The 13,943-nt window shown below is 34.3% G+C and overlaps 1 protein-coding gene across 1 annotated transcript; it reads left to right on the forward strand.

The window, feature by feature from the left end:
* The first annotated feature begins 316 nt into the window (after window positions 1-316).
* Window positions 317-785, forward strand: LOC140175061 (uncharacterized). The gene is made up of 2 exons (XM_072201966.1): window positions 317-466; window positions 579-785. The coding sequence occupies exons 1-2, from the start codon at window positions 317-319 to the stop codon at window positions 783-785; spliced, it is 357 nt and encodes a 118-aa protein (XP_072058067.1).
* The last annotated feature ends 13,158 nt before the right edge of the window (window positions 786-13,943 follow it).

The following is a 13,943-nucleotide window of genomic DNA, read 5'->3' on the forward strand; positions in this document are numbered from 1 at the left end:
TTCTTCAAACTTTCACTTGTTTTTTCTGTTTTTTTTGTTCAGCTTTTACTCCTGTGATTAGTTTTCCCTATGCCATTGAATGGAGATGAATATGGACTGAGATTTTCTTTTTCCTCCATTTTCATGTTCAATTTGAATTAAAAAAGGTGAGTCTTGTGCCCTAAATTTTTTTTATAAAAGGATGGTTAGTGAACCACATTCAATGCACAAGCATTCTGCTGTCTTCTATTTTCTCCTAAGCTCTGTTTATTTCAGATTTTTTGTGTTTATATCTTCATCTATTTCATCAACTCTATTTTTGTCTTTTTTTCCTACAATGCCTCATCCATTTGATATGATTTCTAAGATGCATCCTCCTAGAGAGGCTTGGAAGTTGAAAGTTAGGGTTCTAAGGCCTTGTGTTGTACCCTCTTTTGGTAACCATGAGGTTCCTAACTCAATAGAGATGATTCTCCTTGATGAGCATGTTAGCCCCTATTAGCTTTTCTTTTAAATATGGTGTTAGTTGTTTTTTAAGTTTTCAACTTAAAATTATGTGTTTCACTAATCTGATTTTGTTTTTTTTATTGCATTTTCAGTGTGAAAAAATTCAAGCTACAGTTAAGAAACAACTTCTTAATAGGTTTAGGGATCATATAGTTGAAGGTCAAGTTTATAGAATGGCATACTTTACTGTTGTGTCAAATCATGGTAGTTATAGAGTAACTTCTCATGAATTCAAATTGGTTTTCCTTCACCAAACCACTGTTATAGCTGTTGATGAAGATGTTATCCCAAAGACTTGATTCAATATGTTTCCTTTTTTTGAGTTGCTGAACATGACCCAAGATTATGATTTTTTGGTTGGTATGTATATCATCTTGCTATTCTTTTATTCAAGTTTTTTTAACGAATCCTTTGAATACTTAATAGGTTATGTTTATCTGGAATAGATGTCATTGGTCTTTTAACTTCAGTGGGAGAAGAGAAAGAATATGTAAAAGGGAAAAATTGTGAAAATGATTGTGCTGGAATTAACTTCAAAAGAGTATGTTGATTCAGTCATTTCTGGTGGTTTCTCTTTATCTTTTAATCATCTTTTTTCCTTATTTTCTGTTTCATTCTTTGTCATGTTTTGAGTTTCAGTCTTACAGTGCGATGTGCATTGTTTGGGAACTATGTTAATCATGTAAATCATTTCCTAGCCTCTGGCTATGTGGAGCAGCCTGTTGTTGTCATTCAACTTGCAAAAGTCAAGTTCTTTAGGGGTACATTGTTTATTTTCTGTACATCTTCTTATTGCTACTCTAGGTGTTGTCTCCATTAAACTTTGCTAGACTCTTTCTGTATTGTTGTGTAGGCCAAGTAGGTCTTCAAAATGTCATGTATGCCACTCAAATATTATTTAATCATGATCTTCCTGAAGTTGTTGAATTCAGGCAGAGGTTAGCATAGTTTATTTTGTTGTTTTTGATTGTATTCTTTAGTTAAAACTAATCTAGAGTAACAAGTACAAGTATTTGCATCATTTTTTTAGTATGATTGAGCAAGGTGTCAATGGTACCCAGCCACTGTTTATCGCAAATGAGGGTAAAGTTGTCTTCTTAGAAGATGATTTTATGCGTTTAACTAGAAAATGCACTATTGAAGAGTTTCAAGATAACAACGAGGTTGACATCTTTTAAGTTAGTTGTGTTTATTTTATACACAAATGAATAGAAAAAGAAAATCAAAGAATAATTTTCGGATTTGTTCTTTCATACATATTGTTAACAAATTTTAAAATGTCCCTTACGTAGGAGGGTTATTTTATCATTTTTGGTACAATCAGAGGTATTGTTGAGGATGGAGGTTGGTGGTATTTTACTTGTATGTGTGGAAAGGGTATCTATCCTCAAAATGGTGCATACTACTGTGATTTCTGTGTGAAGCATATAACTAATGTGACTCCAAGGTCAGAAATTTTGTTCAAAATGTTTTTTCATTTTGTCTTGTGGATTGTTTATAAGAATAATGTTTCATGGTATTATTTATTTCAAATTATTGTGTTCTTTTTTTCTATAGATTTAAAATTAAAATAACACTTGAAGATCATAGTGGGGAGGGTATTTTCGTTCTCTTCGATCGTGAGATAATTTATTTGCTTAAGAAATCATGCGCTGACTTGTTTACTGAGGTTCAAAGAGATGCAAGTGTATGTTCTTAGTTTTATTTTGTGTGTTCACTTTATGGGATTCATTTTTTTATAGCCATATTCTTTATTTTAGTTGATATGTGTTATTCAAACTGTGTATTTCTTATCTATTACCTTGAAAATAGCTTATATGTGGGGATACTTATCCTCCCATATTCCAAGGGATCATTGAAAAAAATTACTGCTGAAGGTTGATACCAAAGGTGTCAGACATGATAAATTTTATGGCACTTTTCGAGTTAGGAGAATATGTGATGATCCCACCATTATTGCCATGTTTAAACTTCCCGATTATGATGATGATGATGATGAGTCTACTCCAAAAAAATGTTACATATACAAATAAGTATTTTTAGATTGTGTAAATTCATGTTTTATTTTTTTATTGTGCTGTGGTGAATTTTTCTTATGGTCTTATCTATTTTTAAACTCTTATGCAATATGAATAGGAGCTTGATTTACACAAATCTGTTTCCTGTGAAAACGAGGATATTGGTATTAAGAAGGAGTCATCAAAGACTTCTATCAAAAGTGATAAAGTTGCTGCTGAGTCTTTTGGGATTTTATCTAAATCCCTAGTTTTTATAGATTTTCTCGCGGAAAAACAGCCTACTATTTTCGGAGGGACTGAATTTGCTGCCTTAATTAATCATGAAAATGGAAAAGATGAGAAAACACCCGAGAATGATACCCTTAGTGATGATCTTTCTGTTGAACTGGATATATTGCTTAGCTCACCAGTGAAAAAAACTCAGGTGCTATTATATAATATTTTTTCTCCTTCCTATGTGTGTTGTTTCTAAATGGATTCTGCATTGTTGAGTGATTTTCACAGCTTTTGTTAATTTGTATGTCATAGGAGGTGTTGTCCCAAGTTCTTGATGCATCTTCCCAATATGGAGAGAAGCTTATTCATGAAGATCATGTTGTCACTTCCAAGGGCAAGTGGAATTTGAATCCCTAATTTGACGAGGCGGCTAATGATGCAGATGGGCATGGGTCCAAGATTGCCAAGGTTAATGGAGTTTGATTTAAGGTGTGGAATTGAGCTGCTGTGTGTAGGTATAGATATTTTATATAGTATATTTATAAGTATTTAAAAAGGCTTATGATTCAAAATATATCTAAATGTAATCATGCTGGCTGGATGCTATTTTGATTTGACTTTTTTGGATTGTGTCCAACAAATAGGATTGTCAGATATAGGGGTTTTTCTTTTGTGTTGGCTCAGGTCATCTGTCAACTAGGTCTATTCTCAACTCCTTCTTTTGTAATAGTGACTTTGCTAGGGATTGGACACATTTTCAATGTTGTAGCCTATATAGGTTACATACTAGGATATGTAGTAAGATGTTGGAATCCTCCTTATCATAGGAGAGATAGTCCTATGTAATTGTGTATATCAATATCAATATTTTAATGAAATGCAACAGTTCTTATTATTATTTGTTTATTGTTGTACAACGTTATCTTTTCATGTCAATTAGTTATTGGTGTTCAATATAATACTTTATTTTTTTTTCCTTTTATGCCTTACCAAACGTGTGGATGGTTATATAAGTACTTTGTTGCTATGTTTCACAAGTTTTGTTCCCAACCACCCCTCTTTTTTTTTTTACTTGTTGCTTATAGGAACTTAAGAATGTGGATGTCTTTTTGGCAACGAATTAGGGGTAGTTCTTGTGATTTATGTTTCAAGCTTTTGTTTTATTTAGTACATGTAACAAAGATGTCTCAAAATTCTGTTCGTGCCAGAGAATATAGGAGGAATTCTTTGAAAAGAAAGCGAACACAAAGTCACCATCGAAACGCAAGAGGTCAGTATTGAATTGACCTTCGTGATATTTTTAGTGTTTTTTGCTCCAACTTTCAATGATTTCATACCTATGGGAGTCTTTGTAATTTTTTTTCTTTTGTAATGTTTTAGAGGTCCTCGATTCCTCGATGCCTGCTCTCTCTTTGAATGATTATTTGGGTATTTTTATTCCTTTACGTATATATTTGTAGTTAATCTTTATGTTTCTAATAATTTATTTGTTTATTTTATATGTTTCTAATGTTCTGTATATTTTTATCTTTTAGAAAATTTAGTTAAAGTGTCCCAGAATGTTAATCAGAGTTCAAATCTTATTTGTCAGGTATAATAATATCTTTAACTATTTTATCCCTGTCCAATTTTGTTTTTGTTAAATTATATTTTAAATTCTTTTGATTTATATCTAATAACATATTCGTTTATTGATTTATGATTATTTTTTTACATTGTTATACCTAAAAGGTTTACTTTAACTATTACTAACACAGAGAATTCCTAATTAAACATATCACCAGACTTCTGTACTTAGTCTCTTTTTAATTTGACTCCTCAATTAATATTTGTAAAATAAAAAATAATATAATAATTCTAAATGTCATTTAAAATCATTATAATCATTCTAAATTGTGATAAGTTGTTATTAAATTAGCTAACATAATCATGAAATTGTTTAGTTCTTGTTGTTTACATGGCTGAAAGTGATTAAAATAGTTAATAATTGATTCAAAACGAACAATTACTGAAGGTAATTAAATTAGCTAGCGTAAGCTTGACCAGTTGCCACATGTGGTTGAAATAATTAATCCCATGATAAATTTGTTTAGAGAATCATTTAGATCATTAGATGGATTTAATTTATGTAGTTATTTCAAACATACACAAGTATCAGAGGTTATTAAACTGTTTAATTAGCGTTTATTCTTGTCTTGGACAATATGAAAAGTTTCTTGGTTATGTGGTTAGATTCAAGTAATTAGTTAATTAATTAACTTTTCTAGCTAAATAATACACGAAGGGTATTTGTTGAAAGTTTTTTAATTTCATGTCCTAATCAATAATTGTATATTAAAAAAATTTTAATTACTCTGTCGGTCCCTATAATTTTCTGAAATTTTCTATTAAGTCCATATAATTTTTTTGTTTCAATTCAATCCCTCAACCAATTTTTTTTTCAATCAGGCCCCTGTTGATAGTGATTCGCTTAATTGTATAGGGAGCTGTTTACAACAAAAAATTTGGTGCACAGATTCAATTAAAAGAAAAACAAAGCCTTGGGAGCCAATTAAAAAAAATGGTGCAAGGACTCAATTAAAATAAAAAAATATAGACACTTGATTAAAAATTTTGCGAAATTCTATGGACCAATAGAGTTATTAAAGTCTAAAAAAATACAAAATGATTCTAATAGTTATTTAGATTATTTAATTCGAACATAGACAATTACTATGAGTGATTAAAATAATGAAACAAAGTCTATTCTAACATTAAAAAATATCAAACTGTTCTTGAATGTGCATTAACCATTATTTATATTTAGTTAGTTAATAAATCAATGCTCAATTCAGATTGGTTTTCATAGTTTATTACATTTTTAATGTTCAATTTGCATGTTGATTATTAACTAATTAATTGATTTCTTTTTTGATCATTAATTTTTTTTATTTTTGGTTGTCAAAAATATATTTACATAAATTTTTGTTATTTTAAATCAAAATGGATGATCTAGACCAATCAGAAATATATGATCCTTCGATAATGATGAAAATGATGATGAAGATGAGATACTGGTAGGGGATGATCCTCATAATTCCATAGATTTGTGTGGTTCAAGAAATTCATCAATGGAGGTCAGCGAACAAAGTAATGAAACAAGCGACTTGTCTGACCACGGGTAATGCTAAATGTAACTTTTTTTCTTAACTTTTGCATTTTAATATTGTGGTACAGATCGATATTTTTTAATGTGGTGACTAACATGTTTAAAATATCCTGAATCAGATACACTCCAGATGCTTATTATGAAAAGACCATCACAAATTCGGATTTGAGTCAATCTAGACTGGCAAGTTGATCTCAAAAAAGTGATTTTTTTTTGCAAATTTATTAAATATTCATTCATATCTGTTATTCATTATATATGAAAATACTCTGTTTACCCTAACTATGAATCATTCATTGTAGTATCTGCCTTGAAAATTTGCTGCATATCTTAAACTCTCTGGAGATTGTTCAGTTTGGAAGATCACTGGTCCACCTTCCAACGTAGGCAATAATGTATTCTTTTTTTGTAACACCCTACCATACAAAGACTTATGCTTAAGTCATAATTCAGAGATGGCAAGGTATTACGACCTCTAAAATAAAAATTTAGTACGTATAGTAGTATGAATGATTCATTATAACTAGGAGCCTTTATAGAAAAAAGGGGTAAACAAAAATCGCAACTCGAAAGCGCAACACCCCGATCGATAACGTAAGCGAACAAGGATAACCAACGCGTGATTATATTTATACAAAGGAGTGTCAAAAACAGGAATATCAAGAATCAAGATCCGGCTGCGAAGATAACCGGTCCGAGCATAGCAATGTATACATATGATAAAAATAAGAAAAACCCCAAAGGAAACCCAAAGGGACACAAATACATAAAACCTAATCTCCAAAATCTCCCATAAGAGGAGTCATCACAGTTTGTATTATTTAATGGAGATAAAAGTATCTAAGCAAAACATATAAACCAAAACATAGCCCCGAGAACAAAGGATATTCGCAAATCTAGAAGTCTCCAGCATGCCTCAGCGGGAAACCTCACGTCCTGCATCTGAAAACCACAAAATCCGCATGGGTGAGAACCAGAGGTCCCCAGCATGGTAACAGCTTCCACATATATAATACATAATAACAGAGGAAAGCTGAAGGCAATCCTAGAACTTCCTCCAGATAATATCAAAGCTTATAAACAGGCTAAACCATAAAAGGGCATCTGACTAAAGATTCTTCAGTCTAACTAATACTTCCCTTTCCAATTCCTTCAGACCTCCCAACCACCAGCAGGAGTATAATGTAGCAAACACAGTTATATCAAGCAAGAAATATACAATTAGGAACAAGTAAGGCATTTAGACAATTAGCAAGTAATATGCAGTCAAATAGGCAATCCCAAACAATTCATATAGTATGCATATGATGAATGCATGTCCCTAGTGGCCGATGATATCATCTGTCGGTTATAGAGCCAACCCGACAAGTCCTGGTGGACTGTCCCTCTGTCGTGTCTCCCCAACTTGAGTCATGCTCATTATAACTTGATCATAATCATGATCCATATCCATCACCCTCACTGGTGAATATTTATCCATCACCATCATTGGTGAATATTTTTGGGGTGAGCTCGTCCGGGAATTTCACAGTGCCCGGCCACCCTGACGACATAAGGTCAACAGAGCTTCAAGTCTCGACCTGGAGCACGTGGTGGCTAGCCACTGCTTTCTCCCAGGGAAACTCTCATCTCCGATAAGGGAAGTGCAACATTCACAATTCATTTAACAGCATATATATGCATTTATACATAGCCATAATCATGGCTCCGCCGTAACACGGCAATAATCCAGCCATCCGACTCACGGTTAAATCCATAACCAGCCACTCGGCTCACGGTTAAATCCATAACCAGCCGTTTCATTAACAATCATAGCCTTTCGGCCCATGGCATAACAAGCACTTCCACCACCATCCTCCGCATCTCACATAATCCTGTTTGATCCTCATTGATCATTCATTTTTCCCTTGCTTCACTCGTAAGTTACCATATTCACAAGCCCTTCTTCTCATAGCTAGACATATCATAATGATTTAAGACATAAGTGGTTAGATCGGAGGCTTAGAAGTATGAGATTTGGCTTTTAAAACTCAAAAATCAACTTTGGGATGAAAACAGGGCCACGCGTACGCGCACTCCACACGCATGCGTGGATGGCCTCGAAAACTCATCGACGCGTAAGCGTCATGCACGCTAACGCGTGGATTGAAAACTAGTCAAACGACGCGCACGCGTCAACCATGCGTACGCGTGGGTACTCTCGTGCCCCAGACACAAAGCTGGCACAGTTCTGGCACAACTCTCTGGAAAATGGTTGGGCATTGGGTGCAGCACAATCGGCGCACCCGCGCACATCACGCGCACGCGTGGATGGCGCTTTCTGGAAGATTGGCGCATACGCGCCAAGTGTGCCTACGCGCAAGGGGTTATTCTGCTAAAAATTTTCTAAGTTAAAAGCTGCAAAATTCACAGATTTAAACCCCAATCTTCCAACGGACATAACTTCCTCATTTTAAATCGTTTTTCACCCGTTCTTCAAAAGGCATGGACTTCCCGGATCCAATTTCATTTCTAAACAGATTTGACACAAAACGGAGATCCGTAGTCCAAGTTATGTCCCATCAAAGTATGCCCAAAAACCATGTTTTTCATAAAAACCACAAAGTGCCATTTTCAAACAGGCCATTTTCAACTCTTTTCAAAACCAATCAAAACATGCCAATTTCATCCCTTTTCTTTGAAATCAATCAATATATATCAAATTCAATATCAAGCCTCCTCAACTCACACATTGACACATTACCACAATTTACAAAATCACTATCTCATCATTTTAACCCACTTCACCCAAGTGGCTCAAACTCAAACATATTGACATATCATATACTCTTCCTCATGCCAATTCTCAACAACACCAATTCCAATAAATCATCATTGTACACAATCAATATCATACTCACCATCAACATGGTTCAACCCACAATTCAACCATAACCAGTCATCAAGCATATATCACAACATGCATATTTCTCATACATCATACCATCAAGGCATCAATAATCATCATCACATATATGACCACATCATATATCTCAATCATTCAACAACATCAACCATTCAATGCCTATCTTAGAGCCTCTAGCCTAAGTATTTCCTACCACATTACATATTAGATACGGGAAACCGAAACCATACCTTAGCCGATTTCCCAAGCTCAACCGGAGCACTTCCAAACCACTTATCCACAAGCTCTCAAGGCATCAATACCTCCAAGAACAGATTTTTTACCACCAAATCCATTTTTCAAGCTTTTCAAAATCACCAAATCAAGCTCCAATATCCACACATACACAACCTAAGCCACAATCATCATACCTATACACAACATCTCAATACCCAAACATCATAGAACAACAAATTATACTAGGATTGAGAATCTTACCACACCCAAGGTCCAAGGAGACAAGATTAACCTTCTCCTTCAAGAGAGTTGGGTTCTATAACATCAAAGAGCCCAAAATCTCAAAATTTTTGCTCATAAAACTCGAAAACAAGGCTAGAATTTCGAAGATAAAAACGTGGCTTACCTCAAGATTAATTGTATGGGTTTTGTAGATCTCTTCGTGGTGAACGCGTGGCCGCAAACGGAGCGGCAATCGGAGCTCTAGATCAAAAGTTATGGAGGTTTGAAGATCAAGTGAGAGATAGAAGTTTGAGAGAGTGTTCTTCTCCTCCCTCACTCTATTTCAGCGTGTGTGTGTAACAAATGAGGAGAGAGAGTGCTGAAAACTAGGGTTTTGGTCTAGTTATGTTGGACCAAGGGCCCACTTTAGGTCTGGTTGGCCCGGTTTAGCCCGTTCGGTCCAATCTTGGTCTGATTTCTATAAAATTGGTACCGAAATTCTTGTCTCAGTCTCCTCTATCACATTTAGCCATAAAAATCACATTTTGGGCTTTCTAGAATAAATTCTCATTTATGGGTTTATTAGCCGTTAATTAACCGGGTTTTACATTTTCCACTTGCTGAAAAGTGGAAGAAGAGATGGAGAATGGAAGTCTGGGGTCGAGTGGAAATAATGTTGTAGAGTATACAATTTAAAGGAAGGGGACAAGATTACCTTGAAGCTCGACTCCCTACCTAACCGCCAAATAAAGTTGTTGATTGAACGATCTTAGACGTTATAAAAAAGGCCTCCTATATATTACTCTGTGTGACACATATTTTGAACTATATGTTAAACTATCTTAGAGATATTTTGTTTTCTTATTAATGGGGAAGTAATTATTTAGGTGGTTTGAATAGTTATTGTAAATGAATATGAAGTATTTGACTATGTTTTTTCTTCTCTTGTATTAACAATTAAATTAGTATAGTCATTTTTTTAAAGTATAATATTAATATTAGATATGAGACTTTTGTCTAAAATATATTGGGTATATTGAATAATTTTATTTTTCAAAAGATTAACAAAACTTTAGTCCCGTGCAAATGCACGGGTCTTCACGCTAGTAATAAATTATTTATGGTTAAAATTAACAAATTATTTCAAACATCAAATTTTATAACTAACAAAAATTAAAATAGACAAAAATAAAAAATCAAAATTTAGAAAAATCAGCATATTCACCTTAGAATTTTCAAAAATTTCATACTCCACCACAACACATCAAGAACTCAGAATCAGAAAGAACAAGAAGCAGAATCACCAAATTATAAAAATCAGCATAAACTCATAAATAATTCAAAATCAAAATCATAGCATAAAGTCATAAACATCTCAACCAGAAAAAATTTCAAGATAAACAATGTAGTGAAGTAATGCATCATAGCACCATCAACTGAGAATAAAAAAAATCAGCAACAAACAAGTGAAGCAACTCAGAAATCATAATAAATAAAATTAACAAATAAGCAGTGACTCGTTCCACATACAACAGAGGAAACAAATAAAAAACTAAAGTGAAAAAGGGAAGAAATCAGTGAAAATAAAGAAGACCACAAAGATGTTGAGGGACGGCGAAGATTGAAGAACTCACGGTGATGGCGAAGAGCCCACGGCAGCACGGGTATGTTCGCACTTCGTATAGAGTGGTGCTCGACACAGAGAGAGAGAGAGAGATGTCTCGGAGACAGGGCATCTTTGATGACGAGAAAGAGGCAGTCAACGACGGGGAGGACAAAGAAGAGTGGCGACGTCTAAGACTGAGAGTGAGATAGATTGGGGCATTTTGCCATTATGGTGAGACTGAGACTGAGAGTGAGAGAGAAGAGAGAAGAGGAAGCAGAGAAGCTCGGGAAGCCATGCACAGCAACCTCAGACACAGCTTCATTGCCTCCTTCCTCCGCCGCTGCCGTGCTCTGACAAGCACTCCACTCATTCTTCCGTTGCTCTCCAAAGATGCCACCATTGTTCTGAGGGTGAGAGAGAAGGAAAAGGGGATTGGGGGCATTTGGGGGTTGTGCATTTTGGTTTTATTTTTTTCTTTTTTTTTTAAATTAAACCAAAACGGCATTGTTTGGTATTGAAGGGGAGAACCGGACTTTAAAAAAACCGGCCAGTCCATCCGGTTCATCGGTTAACCACCAGTTTGGCCAGTTTTTTCACTGGTTTTTTGCAGGCCGGTTTTAGGTATTGACCGAACCGGCTAAATGACTGGTTCCTGGTTAACCCAGTCAAACTGGCCAGTCCGATCCAATTTTCAGAACTAGACTTTTAAGGTACGATTAGATCGCATTCTTTAGAGAGATATTTGTCTTCACACTTAGTTGTTATAAGGTTTATGACAATATTCTCTTAGAATACAAAACCTATGAATTTCTTATTTAGCAATAATAAAAAATTCTCAACTCTTTTTGAAAAAAATAGGACACACACTTTTTTGTTCTTTTTGTTATATCAAATAAAATAGTGACTAATTATAAGGTTCTGAAAACCGGTTTAAACCGATCAAATCGTGAAGAGCTGCAAAAAATGAATCAGACAGATACCAAAACTGCCGATTTCAAAAATCGCTATTGAACTGTCAAACTGGCCGGGAACTGATTGGTCAAACCTAATCGTAACACCCGATTTTTTGAATAAGGAAGCAAACATCGTCGTTTCATTGTGTTGTAACTTAATTCAGCCTAACCAAACTCCAGAGTCCACATCTAGAATGTGCTCTCTGCCTCAGTGCCTCTCTTATCACACTCAGTCCAAGGCTCCTCTCATTGAGCTCCCGGTCCTCCCTCACCTTCGTCCAGCCACTACTTACTCCTTCACTTCCCCTCCATCACGCAGCAGCCATCACAACCTTCTTTCCCTTCCATCGTGCAGCCACCATGCAAACGTGAAAGCCTCTGTTGTGTAGCCACACCATCACCAGTGCTAGTTATGTTCCACCGTAGCCACTGTCCCGTTCGAAGCCCGTTCGAAGGTGCTCCTTGTCTCAGTGTCTCTCTCTTGCGTGATCTGTTCAAGGCTTCTTCTAGCTTCTAGGTAATTTTTTTAACTATAATTGAATAATTTTTTTATTCTGTGAAGTTCTATGAACTGTGAACTATGATTTTTATTTTTCTGTGAACTGTGAATTATGAACTTTGTTGAATAATTATGAATAATTATTGTTAGTTAAGTTGTGAACTTTGTCGTTGTTACTTGTTACTGGGTTGAATAATTATTGAATAATCTTGATAAATTATTGTTAATTTGATAAATTATTGTTTTGGTGCTGTTCTTGACTTATTAATTCTTAAATTGTTGTGTTGTTCTTGATCTTTTGATAATTTGTTAATTTTATAAATTGTTCTTGTTGTGATTTGTTGTTCTTGATTTGATAAATTATTTTGGTTTGGTTCTTAATTTTATAAATTGTTCTTCTTGTGGTTTGTTGTTCTTGACTTTTTAATTCTTAGATGGTTGTGTTGCGTTGTTTGTGCTTTAGTAATCGGCTCTTCGTTTAGGTTTGTCTCTTCGTTCATTCATTCAACTTTGTTGATTCTGTTTAACATGTTGCATCTGCTTATTTGTGGTGGTTTCATTTGAATGGATAATGTTAATCCTATTATACTACTACATTCACACTATTCTTCTTCCTATTATGATTCAAAAAGAGAATCGTTATGAAGGTATCATTGCTAAGCCTGAAAGAAAAATGAAAGAGAGAAGCATTCTCTGATATTACGAAACTCAGAGACAGACAAGAGAAGGTTGAGAGATTACTTTCATTCTATAAATCATCCAAGGGAGATTCCTTCTAAGAATCTACTACTCATGTAAGAGGAAGGGTCAATATACAGGATGCTTCATTGATTATGGATAGCCTTGATCAATAGAGCTTAGATGACATTACTACGTCCAGAATAAGAACCAATATTAGATCAAAGTTCATTTTTGAAACCAATATTGGACAGTATATTCTTGCTATAGAGTTTTTGACAAAGTTAAAACGGGAAGGAGCACCCCAATGATGTCCTTGAAATGCTACTTTCTCTAGAAAAATTCAGTTATACTAAAAATATTAATGATTTGTTATCTCTCACTGTTAGTCATTATATGTACTGCATTTTTGAATTATTAAAGTAGGTCAAGTACTAAAAAATGTGGGAAAATATTAAACAATTATTCTTCACATACAAGCGTTTTTTCCATACAAGTCTTTACAAATCATTTATATTCACGTGTTTCGTACCGTTATTGCACGTTCTTCTTCTTCCTCTTACTGCACATTTGTTATTTTTCTTCTTCGTTATCATTGTCATCAATACCACTGCTTCCTCGTCCTCCTCTTCTTCCTTTTTTTTATTGGAATTTCTTCTCCTCCTTTCTTTTTGTCTTTCTCCTCCATTATTAGTTATCTCGTTGTTGAAGATAACGAATAATTCAGGTTCAGATGGTCAATTGAACCAGAATAAAATTGATTATTGTTTTGAATAAAATCAAGTGGTTGAGTTGTGGTTCAATTTGAAAAAAAATACAGCATTAGAGGAAATATTTTTCTGTATATGCAGTAAATTTGGGTGTAACACGAAGATATTTGGGTGTAACATGAAGATATTTGGGTGTATTTTTTAGAATTTTAGGTGTATTTTTATTTTGATAAGTTCTGCATAATTCAAAACTCTTCTTCTTCCTCCTCCTCATCTTCTACTGCTT

The sequence above is a fragment of the Arachis hypogaea genome, chromosome 9 (assembly GCF_003086295.3).
Source record: "Arachis hypogaea cultivar Tifrunner chromosome 9, arahy.Tifrunner.gnm2.J5K5, whole genome shotgun sequence".
Taxonomy (NCBI): Eukaryota; Viridiplantae; Streptophyta; class Magnoliopsida; order Fabales; family Fabaceae; genus Arachis; species Arachis hypogaea.

What these genes read in the sequence shown, in the direction of transcription:
- LOC140175061 (XM_072201966.1), top strand. Translation starts at nt 317, where the DNA reads ATGCCTCATCCATTTGATATGATTTCTAAGATGCATCCTCCTAGAGAG. An exon ending in TGATTCTCCTTGATGAGCAT is followed by an intron (nt 467 to 578) that starts GTTAGCCCCTAT and finishes TTGCATTTTCAG; the next exon opens with TGTGAAAAAATTCAAGCTAC.